The sequence below is a fragment of the Rutilus rutilus genome, assembly GCF_951802725.1.
Source record: "Rutilus rutilus genome assembly, chromosome: 4".
Lineage (NCBI taxonomy): Eukaryota > Metazoa > Chordata > Actinopteri > Cypriniformes > Leuciscidae > Rutilus > Rutilus rutilus.
In genome coordinates, this window is record NC_140212.1 from 17,867,166 (window position 1) to 17,885,656 (window position 18,491).

Here is an 18,491-nt window from a genome sequence, read left to right on the forward strand (position 1 = left end):
AGTTTCTTTGTTCTGCTGAACACAAAGGAAGATATTTGGAAGAATGTTTGTAATCAACAGATCTCGGTCCCCATTGACTTCCATAGTAGGAAAAAAATATACTATGGTAGTCAATGGGGACCGAGATCTGTTTGGTTACAAACGCTCTTCCAAATATCTTCCTTTGTGTTCAGCAGAACAAAGAAACTCATACAGGTTTGGAACAACTTGAGGGTGAGTAAACAATGATACAAACGAAAAATGTGCAATTTATATATAAAAAAATTATATTTATATATAATATAAATTATATATAAATATATACAGTATATGTATGCAAATATTTCTTAAATATATACATGCGTGTGTGTATTGATATATACAAAATAATTATACACAGTACACACACATATATTATGTAAACACAAACTTTTATTTTGGATGCGATTAATCTTTTGACAGCCCTACTAAAATAAAACCTGTGGCTGTAGTTTGCCATATAAATACCCTTAACCAAGTTTAGTGTTTTGTTCTTCCCCTCAAATATCCCTTTTTGGCCACTACTGAATGTAGTCATGTATTATGTAGAGTGCCTTTCACAAATAATGGTTGAAACAAGTTTTTAATGTTTCTTCTATTTTCCATGCAACTTCTAGCAGCCCACTGGTGGTAAACCCCCGAACCCCATGATTTAGAGAAGACAGGAAATGTGTGTAATGTCATTATATATTAGAAATATTGGTAACACTTTACATTAAGGTTCATTACATTAGTTCATGTATCAACCAACATGAACTAACTATGAGCAATAGTTGTTACAGTATTTATTAATGTTAATTAATAAAAAATACAGCTGTTCATTGTTAGTTGACACATTAACTAATGTAATGAACCTTATTGTAAAGTGTTACCGAAATATTTGTTGGCATTTTTTTTTTTATATTACCTGACTAGGGTCCCCCTCAGTGAACATGCAATACACCTAAGCAGTGTTGGGCTCCTTACTCAAATTTAATTTGTTACTCATTACTCCTTTCAAAGTAAAATTCTTACTTTGTTAAACACTCTGTGTTACACTTCTCATATTAAAAGACTCATTATTAGTGCTGTCAGATCGATTAATCACATCTTCCATAAAAGTTTTTGTTTATGTAATTATGTACACACATGTATAACTATTTGTTAGGTGCGATTAATATATTTTACAGCACTACTCATTGTTTTAAATACATTATCTTACATGTGAAAAATCAGACACTGTGTAGATGATGTTTATTGAGGGCACTGCCAGTCTTAGTAAAGTAAGACTGAGTGAGGTAGAAAGAGCACCAGGTTTTTTGGCTTGGTTGTCTTCGTTACACAGCTGCAAAGACACATTAATATGCAAAAGGTTAAGGTACTTTTCCTGACAAACTATCTGCAGCATCTTCAAATAAAAACAAGTAAGTTTCTCCAAGAGTTAAAAATTGTACACACATATCCTTCAACTTTTATCAATCTTCATATGTCAGTATTGGTCTTCCATATTGAGAGCAGATATGCAGGCATCTTAAATTTGACAGCATTATAAAGCACTAACTGAAACACACAAGACAACGGTGTGCTTAGAACGGAAAAAGTCTCAAAAGCTTGTACTGTGAAACCCTAAAATAAGGCTGTGGATCAAGTTTTTACATGCTCCATGTGTACTATTGATTGTTTGACAATGCTAGATATGGCATCATGATTTAGTACAGAATTAACAAGTATGAATGTGCAAGAAAGGCAGTTGACTTTGTCCTTAATGTTTAAAAGAGTCTTTGGTCCCTCTCAGGACAGCAGCAGTCTTTGTAGGATGAATAAGGTAAGTGTCGTGACTGCAGTGGTGCAGGACTGGGGTTGTGCTGTTCCTGTTGAGCTGTTGTCACTCTGCTGGAGGAGGAAGTCGTGTGTCAGGGCAGAGAACGAGTCGGGACCATATGGCACTTTAATGCTCTGTGTGAGGGTCTTGTGTCCTGGGTATGTCACCTGTAGAAAAACCAACAATGAGTAACACACACCAAATCCTGTGAGTGTTTCTGGGAGGGAGAATTTTTCTCCATTTTTATGTATATTAAATTTGAATAGCTTTATTGGCATGATTAGATAATACAATATAACCAATTAGTAGTTTTGTGTGCAGCTGGAGACAACATGGTTATACATTGTGTGCTCCCAGCACTATTTGTTTAGTTGTGGCTGTAAAGTTGTTTGTTGGAGTGAAGTGCATGTCTGTATTCCAAATATAAATGGATTTGATGTGAGGATGGTAAAATGTAGTGATGTTTTCATATTGTTTTTCTGTCCTTTCGTCCATTCCGAACCTCCTCCTGCTCGAATGAACTCGGCTCTCTGTGTCACCAACTTCCTGACAGAGAGGTATCAGCTAGTGAGGCTGGGAAAATTCTCATCTAACATCTGGACGATCAGCACTTGTGCTCCACAAGCATGTGTTCTTGCACCCCCTACACGGGCGAGTCTGCTTACAGCTGGCTGTCTGGTGCAGTCACAACAACCTGGAGCAGAACACTCGCTCTAAACAGTGGTCTTCAGGAGGAACACCCCAACACTCCCCTACCTTGCCGTCGGGGAGTCAAGTTCCAGAAGTGGGACCATATGGCACATTGACTCAGCCCAGCAGAGGTTGTAGTTCCTTCGCCAGCTGAAGTTCAACCTGCCACATGTAGCTGAACCAAACGGCTGAGTAAAACTGGGCAAGCAGCTCCTAAGACTACACCGGACAGTCCGTTATGAAGGTAAAAGAGTAACAATAATTATTTCTACTTGTACGCTAAAATTTACACTCACAGCTACGGTGTGTAAAATGTCATTCACAAAAATACAATGACAGACATAACCCTGTAGTACATATTTGCACTTATTCACAACTCAGTGGCGGCGGGCACAAAGGAGTAGTTTTATTGGTTGGTGCCTAACCAATGAAATGGTACTTTTTTTTGTACGCAATGTCACGAAACCCGCGTCCTCTGGGACGTTCTGAAACGCTAACGTGGCTTAATGCATATTAGACAGTGATATTAAATTAATTATATTCAGTTAACACCATACTAATTAAACATAGCCTACTGTGTACAGATGAGCCCAGAATATGAAGGCAACACGTTTAATTACATGTTAAGCGTTTTCCTCCCATAGAAAACCAAAGGGCTTAATGGACAAAAAAAAAACAACACAGGCAGCAGGTTTGGTGATTTGCACTAAAACACAAATTTGCTTTCGTCATATTCTGGACTCATCTGCTTTTCTGTACATAGTAGGGTGTTTACTGAGTTTGGTCTTTTAATACCACTGTCTTAATGCATTAAGCCCTTTGGTTTTCTATGGGAGGAAAGCACTTAATGTAATTAAACGTGTTGCGTTCATATTCTGGGCTTTACTGAGTTTGATATTTCTTTTAATATCACTGTCTAATGCATTAAGCCACGTTAGCGTTTCGTGACATCATCACGTACAAAAGTACCATTTTATTAGTTAGGCGCCAACCAATAAAACGACTCCTCTCTCGCACCACTGAGTTGCAAGTGCCTAATTGAGATTGTACTGCAAATGGCATTTTACATATTTGTGACTACTTGTCTCCAGTTTCAGAATACAGGTTTGTGACTACCTCTGCGAGTGTAAATTTCAGCGTACAAATATTTATTGTACAAGTTTTCAATTATACATCTACATGCTCCAGAGTTTTGCTACTCTTTTACCTTCATAGTCCGGACTCCTCTGCTCACCCTCCAGGACCTGTACTCATCCAGAGTAAAATCACAGACTCCACTCACCCGGCCAGCGATTCAATACACTGGGCACAGGAACGCCATCTCCCTCCTGAACAGTTAAATGTCTCCCAAGGCATTGTTTAGTGCAATGTCTTTCATTTATTATCCTGTCAAATGTTCATTTGCCTGTTTTTTTTTTTATTTTCATATGTCTATAATTTTATTATGTGTCTTGTATTTATACATGTGCATTGGAAGCTTCATTTTCCTAGTGTGTGCAAACACATGTGGCAATAAAACTCTTACTGATTCTGATGTTTCTGCAAGCATATATTCTAGTACTTTTCTGTTCATATAGGCTATGCATTAGATATCATTATGTACAATGAGGATTTTTTTAATTACCATGTTAGTGCATTCGGCATGAGCTAATTTGCATAAACTGAGAACAAATACTTTTAACCATATAATTTGGAAAATATATTAATAAATGTGTAACCATATAGTAAAAAAACTGCTATTTTAAATACTTTTTAATAAATATTACATGCAATTACATCAGAATTAACTGTAAGTATTTCCTAAGGGACAAATAATTAAATGACTTTAATAGCAATTTATTGCTTAGTAATGCATCACACCCAACACTGCGCCTCCCATTAGTTGGGAGCTATTTTTTCCCTTAAGAAAATCAAACTATTGGTATCAGCGGATAAATTTACCAGTATTTTCAAGCTCATATTTCTTTTTAAATGTACTGTTTGATTTGGCATAACTCTAATCATTAACACAATTGTGAAGTCAAACAGTTTAAAACTAACCTGATTTAATGTAAACATCATTTGATCCTGCAACGAGGCCACAATCAAATTTTTTTTAAATTTTTTTAACAAACCTAGAGGCCTTTGTTTTAACTGCTGCTTGTTTTTTCAAATCTCAAGCTTGTATTTAGTCTGAGTGAATTGACCTTGAGCTCTGACCATTTAGCCCCAACTTTACAGTTAAGTGTAATTCATTACTTCACAATGATTTGCGTAAATACGTGGTGCATACTGTGCTCTGTCACTTTATTTGCTCAATAAATCCCTGGCTAACTCAAACCCCGAGGTGCCACATTCTGAAGGTGTTTTGTAACTGCCAGAGAAACTCAACTTTTACAACTCAAATAGCGCTTTAAAATGTGACTGCTTATCATTCTTGCCCTGAATATGGAGTCTTTTTTTGTAATGATACTATTGTGCTGTGACTCTTTTGTAAAGCTTTCAGAGAAGTGAGATATGAAGTTGACCACACGGGGGCGGTATCTTACCGTGATGGTGTAGTTGCCGGGCAGCAGCAATCTGAAGTACTCCCCGTTACGATCGCTACTGAATGGACACAGGTTTCTTCTTCCCGACACCTCGACTACAGCGTTTGGCACAGGCTTCCCGTCTGAGTCCATCACTACTCCTTTCACTCCTGTGCAAAATAAAATACAAACTCTTTGACTTAATTTCTGTTTGCAAATTATCACACTGGCCTTCACTTGGGCCAGTAAGCAGCCACCTATCAATCATCCACCACTCTAGTAAAATGGAAAATATTTCTTCTCCTGGTTTTCTGTAAACCTGCATGACCATCAATTATGGAGTCGCATGTAAACACTGTCTGTGTACATATGAGTGACTTTTAAAGGAGACAATATCATGAAAGTCTGACTTGTTCCGTGTTTAAGAGCTATAATCAGGTCCCCGGTGCATCTACCAACACAGAAAACGTGAAAAGTGACAACTAGGGTTGGCAACTTATGGAAAGCAAAATGAGGGACAGAATAAGGGACACTCAAAATATTTGTACTGTACCACACAGTGCATATTTTAGCATCTGCAGTTAAAATGTGTACAAAAGATGTATAAAAGGTTCTCAGACGAACACATTTGGGTCATTTTGTGGAAAAATCAACAATTTCAGAAACTTTCCTGGCTCAAAATTTTGATTTTCATCCTGAAATATTCTGAAGAAAGCCAAAATATTAGGCTACATGTGATGGATGTATATTTACAGTTTAGAAAAATGGGTAAAAATGACAATTTTCACCTGAAATTTGGAGTCAGATTACAGGGGGGTTAAAATGACTTTAGAACTGCATCATTATTTTACTTTTACACAGAGATTGTTTGGGCAATTTAGCTAAATCGGTTGACTTTAGCCATCTTCGTTTTATTAAAGCTATGCCAATGGTGACATTTAAAAAAATGGGAAAAAAAAACACTACTTTTGTTTTTTGCCCAAAGTTTGCATGCCTGCAACTCATATATCTTAATATTCTTTTAAGATTCTAATTCTTAACACACTTTTCTTTTGGTTTCTTAATTTTTAAGGCCGAATACGGTTAATTTTAAGTCCCAATATATAGGGATATTAAAGGAGAACTCCGGTCAATTTTAACATAGCACTCCAAATGTACAAAAAAATGAGCTCAGTCAATACAGAGAACAACGACAAAAATCGGTGTTGCCTACACCGAGTTATTCTATTTTTAAAATTTGCACCCTATTGACTTCAATGGGGCAAGTAGTAAGCCTGCTTTTTAGCCTCTTAACATCCTTTAAGTGTCATTACAAGTGCACAGAAAATGTGAGTGATTCCTTCCGAGTGAACACGGGTGGATCTGACTGCAGTAGATGTTAGAGATATTAATAAAAATGAAGTTAATTCAGCCAGCGCTCATACCTTTGTTTACATCCTGTTTTCGGTGGAAGGCCATAGTAATCGATTGTCGAGTTCACGCGCGTGATCATAGGTAACTAAGCAACAGTGGAGACTCAGACTGTCAGCCCAGCCGATGACGGTGCTGTGTGGTGTTCTGAGAATATCAGATCTGATGGATAGTTCATCCGAATCAGATGTTGAACACACAGAGGATTTTTTTGAACTCGGCAATCGATTACTATGGCCTTCCACCGAAAACAAGATGTAAACAAAGGTATGAGCGCTGGCTGAATTAACTTCATTTTTATTAATATCTCTAACATCTACTGCAGTCAGATCCACCCAGGCCCGGCGCCACGAGGGGGCAAAAGGGGGCATTGCCCCCTCAGATCTGATTTGTGCCCCCTCAGTTTCATTTTTGTATTCATGGTTACAAATTAAATCTTTAACCTTTTGAGTGGTACAGTCTCATATGGGATTTAGAATGTTCAGTGACGACATAATTGCCAGATTCAAACTGTGCTTTCGCGCGTTGGCTGGCGCTGAGCCAGAGTCGGACGCATTCAGCGCTGTCATATATCACAACTATGCAGTGTTTTCAACCTCATAATGTTTATTTTAGGTTTCAGACATTTAAATACTCATAAGCACTAGTAAAACAATACATTTGGAGTTTGTAAAATACAAACTGATGTCTGTGGAAGCAGCAATAACAATATATTACAATATAATTTGCCGACGTGTGTTATTCATATCAGACAAACATAGTGGAAGTAACTATATAGTTTACTCTATTCTTCTCACAGTTCACCGACACCGGCCACTTTCTTGCATGTATTTCGGGAGAAACTGATGACTCACAGGATTCTCTGAACTGCGGCGCAAAGAAACATTTACATTGTGGCGCCCATCTCACATTATAGATCAAGATCAAGATTATTTATAAAGGTTTTTAAATGACCAAACACACTCACATACACATTTTTGAGAATCGGAATATTAGATAGTTGATGACATGGTAAGCAAGTTTGTGAATATTTTGAATAAAAAAAGGGAAAAGGAAATAAACCCCGATCTGTCAGTCACGTGACAAATATGACGCGTCGCCATGGAAACATTAAAGCCTGTTTTATGCTTCTGCGTCGAACTGCCGCCGTAGCTACGTCGTAGGCTGTGTGTAGCGTGCGTACCCTACGGCGTACCCTGACGTGCACCTCTCCAAAAATGTAACAACGCGTCAATTCTACGCGGACACAAGCGCTGTGATTGGTCTGCCAGAACCCCTCCCTCGGGGTTTCACACGCTCCCTAGGTACGCGTCAACGCGGACAACGACACAGAAGTATAAATTAAAACCAACACGTTGCCTACGGCGTATAGGCTCCGGCGTAGGTCCGACGCAGAAGTATAATGAGGCCTTAAGGGGGAACGTTCTAAAATAACAGCCTTGAAAAAACTCACTATGGGGAGTTAAAATTAAGCGAGTTATTAAAATTAAGCGTGAAAGGGTTATATGCATAATAAATGACGCTGGCTTATCTTTTTTACTAAGCAAGTTATCAGAGTGTATTGTTCATTGATGGTATACATTTAAGCCCCCTCAGTCATTTCATCCTGCAGCCGGGCCTGGATCCACCCGTGTTCACTCGGAAGGAATCACTCACATTTTCTGTGCACTTGTAATGACACTTAAAGGATGTTAAGAGGCTAAAAAGCAGGCTTACTACTTGCCCCATTGAAGTCAATAGGGTGCAAATTTTAAAAATAGATGAACTCGGTGTAGGCAACACCGATTTTTGTCGTTGTTCTCTGTATTGACAGCACTCCAAATGTACAAAAAAATGAGCTCAATGTTAAAATTGACCGGAGTTCTCCTTTAATGTTAAATTACTACACATTTTCAATGGTCGCACATTATCTGAAGAACAAATAATGTTGAAACTAGAAATGCATCTTTTTTTCTTTTTTCTTTTTCTTCTATCAACACAATTGAACATTACGGAGTGCCATAAATAGTATTTTTCCAAAGTTTGTGTGTCTGTAACTCTAAAAGTAATAAAGATATCTTAATATCCTTCTATATTCTCATTCTTAATAAAACTTTTCTTATGAGATCTTAATTTTAAAGGCCCTATATGGTTCAATCCTATAGATATAATTTGGATCCATGTTCAAATTGTTGAATTTTACCCATTTTCTATAGCCTACATATCACCAACGAATATTACTGTATCATCAACCTCTATTCAAAACGATAAACATAAAAGTAGCCTACGGTACAAGTTACTTAATGTAAAATGTTTTTCTCTATTTAACATTAACTTACAATAGTGAAAGATTTTTGATAACGTCTTCCCTCAGGTAGACTGTATGTTTTCTTGCGTTGCTGAATGTTGTACTTATGATGAACAATGATCACGTTGCTTATTAGTCATCCAAACTGATAAGACGGAATCAAAACGGGGACAGTGAAAGAATGGATTTGCCGTTAGCGCGAGTCCCGATGGGATGGCTGTGAAGCCAGACGGTAGAGGATTCTGCTGGGTCTTAAAACATTCAGCGAACGTCTAGAATGTTTGCAAATCAAACAAAGATGTGTCTCAAAGAAATGGTTAATTCTCAATTTAGAGCGTATGCCTGAAAATACTAGACAAACTGCGTTCCGATCATAGGCGACGCTTCATTGATACCAATAAGGGACGATTCCGTATTATACGGAACGGATGGCAACCCAGTTTCGGTGAGCCTTTCTCTGCAAGCATGTAAAAAAAAAAAAAAAACGATTAAACTTTGCTCCCCTTCTAACGTAAGAAGGGGATCTTATTGTAATATCAACACCCCTTAATCCACCACGTTTCCACCATAGACTGTAAAACTTCCACCCACGGCGCCGCCATTTTGTTTTCGCAAGCGACAAAACCAATGCCAAAAGTATTGTTTTGCTGGCACAAAGCATACAAACTGTTCTGTCGTTGGCTGCACAGACGAGCACATAACATTATTTGAGCAAACAAATGTCATAGAGCCTTTTAAAGCCCCTGTGTCAACTTGTATAAAAGTTTAACATGACGGCATAACGTTATATGAAATGAATCAATGTAACTCCACAACAACTAAGTTACATAAATGTATCCACTAACCATTCAGAAACGTCCAGGTGCAACCTCTTCCTGAGTCTCGGCTGCACTCTGCTACTTATTTCTGAAATCTGACTGAAATTCGCGTGTTTTGTTATTGACTGAGTGTATCACAGGCTCGTGTAAAGGATCGGCCATCTTCCGAACGGAGGTGGGAAACAGCAGCAGCTCATTTGCATTTAAAGGGACACACACAAAAAGAGGCAAATTTGACAAGCTATAAGGGGTCTCCGACCTTTTTTCATTTGAGAGCTACTTTTTAAAAACAAAAGTGGCCAAGTGCTACTCTTGAAACTTGGTAAATTGAAAATTCACCTTCAATTAAGAGAAGGTAGGTGATTTAAGATTTTACCAGTGAAATGTACCACCCACACTTAAGTGGCCCCTAAATAAACAAACAAGGTAAGCAAACATTTTTAAAAAGCAGTTTTGCCAAACCATATAATTGTAGCCATCAAATAATGAGATATCATGATATGATTATGATATCTCGCTGCGCCTAGAAAAAATGAGTGTCGCTTCAATTATGAGCGCGCTTGCCTACATTTGAAACAACGAACTCGAGCGTGCAAAAGACGTGATATGTGAACGTCCCCATGGCGAGCTACCTCCAATCAGGCCACGAGCTACGTGTTGGAGACCCTTGAGCTATAATAAATTATCTGGGGGTATTTTGAGCAGAAATTTCACAGACACATTATGGGACACCATATTGCATCTTGTGCACAGCACCATCTTACAAGCAGATAAATGCAAATAACTTGACATTAAACAAGTCGTGTCTATGTGGTATTACACAACTTTAGGTGCTCTCTAGTTGGTTAGCCACTTCTTTTACAACATTGTTTAAGAGGTGTGGTAGTGTATGTCGGGATGTTTTGCTTGTGGTTGGATTACAGGGACAGTTGTGTCAATGCTGGGTGTGGACGGCGGCTTTGTCTCTGTGGTACAATCACGGTCAAGATGGTGACACCATATTGCGTGTGTGTGTATTATTTCATTGCGACTGTAACAGAATATGTTTACTGTGCTGTAATAATACAGTGCCCTATACCGCATGAAATTTAGCTCATTATTTGATGGCTACAAATATATGGTTTGGCAAAACTGCTTTTTTTAAATGTTTGCTTTGCTTGTTTGTTTATTTAGGGGCCAATTAAGTGTGGGTGGTACGTTTCACTGGTAAAATCTGAAATCACCTACCTTCTCGAGTTAATGAAAGAGCCTACCGTTACTTGGAGAAATACACTTATTGCAATCGGGAGTTTCATGTGAGGGCAAAAAAGTTTTCTGCATAGTTTTGATTGTGTTCAAATTCACAGCGTTGACCAACACAAAGTTGAGTGATTAGAAAGTGACTTGTGTGAGCATTGATTCATGCATCACTATGCTTCTGACAATGGAGCTTTTTACTGCTTTTTTTAATGTATTTTTGTTATATTGTGTTTATCATAAACAGTATTGTGTATATGAACAGACAGTTACAGTAATTACAGTAATTACATGACTGGCTGTAATTTGCAAGTGAGTTTTGCAAGTGAGTAATTTGCCAGTCTAGCTCGCTAATAAACAATTGTGTTATCATAAAAACGTACTAACGATGCCTAGTAATCTGTCAAATTAAATATAGCAGTCAACAAGACAGTAGCAACATTAGCAAATTGTATTTCATGTCGATACAGGAAAACTTAGTGGAGCTTCAGACACAGACGATAAAGTCTGCGTCGTCATTGTCTGAGGGTGTCGCCAAACGCACTGGCCAAATGCTACTACAGCCCAGAAATGTCCCGAGCACAGCGAAACAAGAAAATAAGAATTTACAGACACATGGCAGTGTGTCTAAACACAAACACCAGCACACACTTCTAGTGAATCATAAGTTATGATTAAGAGGGATTTTTTTTTCTATTTGTATGATTCTATATTTTTTTGGAATACCATGCATAACGGGGACACCATTAAAGGTGCTGTATGTAACTTTTTTTATAAAATGAATCCTTTTTTTATTGCCCGTCTGTGAAGGGGTTGTAATCACAAATTACAATGATCCACTTTTCGCGTTTTGCTATTACCTCTGAAGGCCAGTATTCCTATTTTTATGTGAAGTCTCCGGGTCGGATTTTCTGCGAAATCCACCGGATGTGACGTGCATGCGCGCTCCCGAGCCTCTCCGTTTTATATACAGTCTATTGCGACGGCACTGCAGCTAACGACATGGAGTCTGATAACACCAAAAAACGACCTGCCTTCAGCACAACACAGACTCCAACACAAACTCCAAAAAAAAAATAAAAAAAAAAACAAAAAAAATTATCTGCTGAAGCTCGTCAGGCCAAACGTCAATCGGATCGACCCAGGACGAAAACACGGATCAACATTGGCAGAGCGTTTGAATTATGGAGAGACCTCCGCTTTGTTTTAGGTATAAAAACAGACCCTGAGTTGGCTTTCATCCTTTTGGACAGGTAAGCTAACAATACTTCAAAGCATGTAAAATATATTGTGATTTTGTGCTTTAGTTGGCTCAAGTTAGACATCATTAGTTCGCCAGCTAACGCCGACCATTTGCTAACGTTATCTGATGTGAAAGACTACAGTTGTAACTTTATTGCTTTTCACGAGCACGAGCGCTGTTGTTGCAATCTGAAACATCACCGCTAGAGGCCGCTGGATCCTACATACAGCACCTTTAAGTGGGCAAGTGTGTCTAAGCAGTACCTACCTAGGTGTACTTGCTGCATGTAAGCCAGTAGTGCAGGTCTGTTGGCCTCCCATAGGCCAGGAAGCTGTGACTCTGGAGGAAACTTGCAGCAAGAGATTTCCAGTGTGAGCTCTAAACACTGTGCCCACACATAGTTATAATCTTGCATTCCCCCTAAGAGAAAAACACATTCAATTAGTACAGAACCATCGATTGGTACTAACAGTAACATTATATTAGATCCGTGCGGTACTGTAGGTCTTATATATAGGCTGTCTGTTTTCATTAATGTTAATCAAACAATTGTGGTATACAGGTAAAAAAGTTGAATATATATATTTTTTTTCTATAGATATTTAAGGTTTGACTTTGGTGTGTTCCAAATTTGGTGGTATTACCAGGGATTTTAAGGTATGGTTGCTAGGTGATTTTGTTTTGGAACCTTCAGAAAACTTTCTCAAAACTTACTTTGCTGACTCTATCGACTCATTCATAAATGTTTTGCCCGATTCAAACAAATCATACATCATTTTCAAGATTTTTTTAATAGAGCACTTAGCACAGGTCACAAATATTAAAATGCTGCATTGAACACTTTTACCTTTTAGAGGATACCAGTAGTATCCGTTAGTGATGCCGTTGACAAAGCCCGTCAAATCGGAGCAACTGTTTGCGTTGTGCATTTCAGTGTGGTTGTAGGAGTAGGTCCTTGCCAAGTGGACAAACACGTCATCGTCGGGGGAGATGCTCTGGCCTCCTTGCAGCTCGCTTCCTGAAAGACAGCGAATAACATTCCCGTTAATCTCATGATCACGGCGTGTTTGCAGTCCAAGCAATGAGCCGTGCAGATTCAGATGCTGGACTCGAGACAATTCCAACTGAATTGCTGTTCGGTCATCAGCTCGGTTGTTCTGGAAACTTTTCTTTTTATACCATTCTGCTTTGAAATTCCAATGAATTGCCCAATGAATCTAGTTTCATGTGGCTTTTAAGAGCTGACAATTTTTTTTTGTTGTCATTTAACATTAAAAAAAAAAAAAAAAAAAAACCTGGAGGAAGCCACTGAAAAAGGGTTCATTAATGTGTACAAGCAACTGACCTCTGTTGCTGTTGTCGTAGGGGTAGCTGGCCACCACCGCACCGCCGTGGAGATTGGCCGACAGGACGAACGTCTCCGTCTTCAGCCAGTCCATCACTGCCCTGACTTCTTTCTCACTTTCCTGCACGGTACTACTCTCAAATGCATCCGGGAAATTACGATTCAGGTCCACGCCGTTCTTATTATACCTGGAAGGGAGGAGGAACTAGTTACTCAATGAAACTATGGCCTATAAATGTGCTTTTCTGGAATAATTGCAAATATTTCAACAAATAGCTTGACTCTTTTGTGGACATATTGAACAGCAGACCTGACTGTGTAAGCTGCAGCCTGCATCTGTGCTGCTGACACCAAAATCTTCAAGGATGAAGAACATCAAACGACTAACTAGCAAACTAACAGGCCAGTGACAGCCCTCTGCATTAGTTTGCACTGGCAGGTCTAAATTTGTGCGGGTGGATTAGTGTGTTTTGCCGTGACACCGTCGGGTGGAGCGATCCTTCTTAATCCCGAACACAGAGCGCCCGCTCTACGCCATACAGAAGTGCTTCCCTCAGGGATTCCTATCTGCTTACTGTTGCAACGCTTTGAAGTGCTTTTAAACAGCCTCTCTCAGTCAACAAATGCTGCTCAGCTAAAGCAGCCTGTTCTGGATGCCGGCACATATACTGAATTATTACATACAACCATACAGTATGGTAAAAAAAAAAAGTATATATATATATATATATATATATATATATATATATATATATATATATATATAAAACACACAATGACCCAAATTACGTCACACAAAGTCCAAGGCTACTCAGAAGCCAATGGCAATGGGGAAAAACAAAAAAACAAACAGATTTAAATGTTTTGGTTGGGTTTTGTACAGAGGTTTTGAGGTTCAACAATCAAGCCTTCCTGGGTGGTCATCGTCAAATGCATATGAAACCAACCTAGACGCAATAAACAGGATGTGTGTGTGTGCCACATTTCGCTGGCGTTTGAACACAGAGTTGTTTTCTTCCTGCTTTCACAATACAATTTAAAACAAAAAGTTGGCAGCCCCGATTGCTTTTTGTAGTTTAATGGCAGAGATGAGCTTGTTTATGCCAGGTTCTCTCGCCAAATATTGGAGCTCTTCAACTTGTTTGAAAGCTTTTTGAAAACTGATTAAGCACCTCATAAATCCACTCAGATTCTCTTGTGTCTCTGGCTCGGTTTGGAGTTGGGTTGTTTTCTTTCGCTGATTGCCGGCCTCATCCAGACACCTGATTTCTCTCTTAAGACCCTAGGATCTAAATCACGCCAGACACTTCAGCTGATCGATGTGGCGCAAACCGCATTTTGTCGTAAAAATGGTTGATGAACTGCTTTCAGCTCTATAAACTATTTGTCTAAAAGAGCTCTTGAGGTTTCCATTAGTGGTGAGCTGTTAGTTTGACGGGGCAGAACAGATCGTTGAAGGCCTTCATCTTGTGTGATCAGATCAATGTATGCCATTTCTCTTATATAAGCTCAGGATATGGTTTTGTCAGGGTAGCTGATCCTGGGTCAGACTAAGACACATTGCTCCATCTGTGATATCTAGAATGATCATGATATCACTCTATCAGAGATGGAGCAACGCCCGGTGTGGTTTACTTTCCTTTAACCACTGTTTATATGTAATGACAGCTTAGATCATGGTGTTTTCAGGATGACTTGTATCAGTACAATTTTACACACATGCCATGCCACACACTTAGATCTCTATGCATGCGCACAGCCATAAAATCTCTGTCAGCTTGCACACTAGGTCTGTCAGTTTAATTTGGAGGAGTATCAGGGCTGTCACGGGGCGCCAGGATGTGTGAGAGCCATTAATCCCTGAGTGAAAAGCATTAAATGTTTATGTTGTGCTTTCTGGCTGTGGAGTGATCAGTGCAGAACGGACATTTTTCTGGTGTGTTTCACTGATCTGTAAAGGAATAATTGACCAAAACTTCTGTCATTGTTTATTCACTCTCATGGCGTTACAAACCATCAACAGAACACAAAAGTATTTGTTTAGCAGAATGCGCAAGCTGCTCTTTGCTATACGATGAAACTAAATAGGGACTGGTTCTGTCAAACGCAAAAAAATTACAACAAGTCACCATAAGTACATTGAAAAGTGAAAATATATTTGATGTATGTAGAGAAATGTATCTAAAAAAGCAAAATAATGCTTTATATTTTCAAGATACCACTTGCATGCAGTGTGATGAGGTTCATTCTTGAACAATACTTACAGGTTCACTTTCTAGACACAGCAGATTCACTAATTAGAATAATTGTATTCGATTCCAAACATAGCCGGATTTCACGAATCCGCCCCGTATCCGCCATTGTTCAGAGCCAGAGGTTAACATGTCCGACCGCTCAAACAAACGCGAATGTTTTAAAAGAGCCGCAGTGTTTACACTACTCAGGAAGTCGACCTAGGAATGGCTTACTTCTAATTAGCTCTGTATGATAAAATGAGACAGAAATTATTGCAGGTTGCCCTTTCAAGGAAAATACCCTCTATGTTTATGCTGTGTGTGAGAGATATATAAGATGGATATATGGAATGAAGATGTAGTGGCCACGTTCCACTGCAGACTCTCAAACTCGACCTGACGGATAATTCCTGCAGTCCAGCTGTGCTTTCGGCATCAAATTATAGTACTTTCACTGAAACCTCAGATGACTTAAATTTGCTCCAATGACAAACTGACCAGTCGTATGCGTATTTGCCTCTTTCCGCTGAGAAAACTACGAATGCCAGGCCAAACCATCTGTGGACCTTTTGATCGAGTCAAGTCGCCCTAAATGTCTAAAACCTCAAGAGTTGTCTTTTCTTATTTTGGAAGGTCAAATTATTGGCATATTGGACACAAATCTGGCAAGAGCGGATTTCATTAGCTTCCAAATATAGACCGTTTCCCAAATGAATTTATCAGAACATCCTTTGCCTGTCAATTAGTCCTTTGAGAATTATACATTTCCTCTGAATCTTAAGGGTGGCCACATGATATTGCTATTTATAATCTGCAATTCCTATCTGCAAAGGACTAATATAACCTTTTCCCACAAACTAATATCTGATATTATACAACAAACTTTAGATCCCAAGGATGATTTGATTTAGTCGACTAGTTTTTTGTGACTTTAAGGGGATCGGAGCAAATAATCCCCAAAAATAAAATGAAAATAATTGTTCCTTATTAGGGCTTAGAATTGACAACCGGTTAAAGCTTCACAGCTTGCTCCATATGCTGTCCTTTTGAATTTATTAACTGTTTTCAACATTGATAAGAAATAGTGCTAAATTATAGCCTAGAAATCTAGACGCACCCTAGCGGCAGCAAAATGTATTTTGCAGCCAGGGCAGTCTAGCAACTCTCCATTGACTTTCGAGCTGCAAAAACCTAAATTGGGTCAGGCCAATCACGTCGTGTATAGAGTAAGCGGGGCGGGCTTAACTTAATGACGACAGAGTTGCGACGGTTACCTGCCACTTGAAAACAAAGAATGGCCGCTGCTGCTGGCGAACATCTTTCGAATCGGCTTTGTCCGTGACTCTGGAGGACTTGGAGTTAGGTTTTTCTTTGAGAAAAGAGCAAAGAACGGCACTTAAGTCATTCTTAAAAAAGGAAGATGTGTTCGTAGTTTTGCCAAAAGTTGAATCTATCAACTAGCTCCGCTGTTGGGAAAACGCTCTGGTTGGTTGAAGCGCTGTCCTATTGCGTGCAGAGGGAATTTGAAAGACAGCCGTTTATCCCGCCCCTCGGATTGAGCCGTGTCTATGGTGAGTTGCCAGACCCAACATCTTGATGTAGGTCTGGCTTGCCAGGCTAGCTAAATTAGATTTTTACAATGATTTCTGAAGGATCATGTGACAATTTTCGCAGATGAAAATTCAGCTTTGCCATCACAGGAATAAATTGCTAAATAAAAAAAAATAAAGTTCAGTTCTGTTAGCAGTTCTGGAACGCACTTGTTGAACATTTTTGCATCAGACTGTAAAAGTTCATGCTAATGTCTTTTATTGCGCCCCTTGTAGCAACACTGAGAATTCAACATGTTTTGTTGCGTTGATTCAAGAACTACATTATAAACAAACATGCACTTGCAAATAGTACCTTTCAGGCCTTAAACTCAGGCCGTTTTTACGGTGATCGGCTTGTGTATTTTTGTGTCAAACTTACAAGTGTTGATTCATTTCCTGTGAAATGTATAAACGCTTTTCTGTGGTATGTATATTTTTCTTTACAGACTTGGCACATACAAAAATCTAAGGTATGGGTTTACGAGAAATACACAAAGTGGTGGTACAGCAGGGTAGGAAAATGTCTGACATAAGGAGAATGATTTAAATGCATGTATAAACTTTACTATACTATAAACGAGTATTTCATGGCATTACTACAGACAAAGTTACTGAATAAGTTCTGGTTCTTGCTTAGTTACTAAAAGGATTTATGTAATTGTTAAGTCAAGAAGTCAAGAAAAGTCAAGTCACCTTAACTTATAAAGGACTTTATACTAAACAGATAGCCTAGTTTCAAAGCAGCTTTACAGTGATACGCAAGAAAATAATGATCAATGGCAGAAATAGCCTTTAATTCTGCTGTAAAGCAGCTCTGGGAAAAATAGTGATGCCATCCAGCTCAGTTCAGTTCTCATCCAATAGTGTCAAATCAATAATACTGCTGAATGTTAAGTTTCCCCGACAAAGCAAGCCAAAGGCGATAGTGGCAAGAAACCCAAACTCCAACAGAAATGGAGAAAAACATCTTGGGAGAAACCAGACTCAGATGACAATGCACCAGTCCTCATCTGGCCAAATGAAAGAACATAATGTGATTATGCTTCTAGGCTGCATCATAAATCAGATTGTGGATTGGTATCATTCACAATATTTCATCAGCTCCTTCTGCTTCTGCTCACACCGGCAAAGTAGCCTAATTCAATCAGAACTGGAATCAGAGTGATGCATTTGCTTGTGATATTCCCATCACTTTTCCTTACAATGTGAACTGTCACAGGTTAAGCATGAACCGTTGGATTGAAATAAGAGAAAGCGGCTGACAGGGTTGTGTTTGTTTCACTTGGTTGAGAGTGGTGCCAAACCTCACA

At 38.9% G+C, this 18,491-nt stretch overlaps 1 protein-coding gene across 1 annotated transcript in view; it reads right to left on the reverse strand.

Moving 5' to 3' along the window:
* Positions 1 to 1,234: 1,234 nt before the first annotated feature.
* cpm (carboxypeptidase M) overlaps positions 1,235 to 18,491 on the reverse strand; it is a 42,796-nt gene continuing 25,539 nt past the window's right edge. Inside the window, exons 5-9 of the mRNA XM_084407404.1 lie at positions 13,356 to 13,543; positions 12,858 to 13,028; positions 12,278 to 12,430; positions 5,038 to 5,186; positions 1,235 to 1,986 (exon numbers count right to left, since the gene is read on the reverse strand). Coding sequence (XP_084263530.1) covers positions 1,789 to 1,986; positions 5,038 to 5,186; positions 12,278 to 12,430; positions 12,858 to 13,028; positions 13,356 to 13,543 — 859 coding nt within the window. The 3' untranslated portion in view covers positions 1,235 to 1,788. The remainder of the gene's footprint in view (positions 1,987 to 5,037; positions 5,187 to 12,277; positions 12,431 to 12,857; positions 13,029 to 13,355; positions 13,544 to 18,491) is intronic.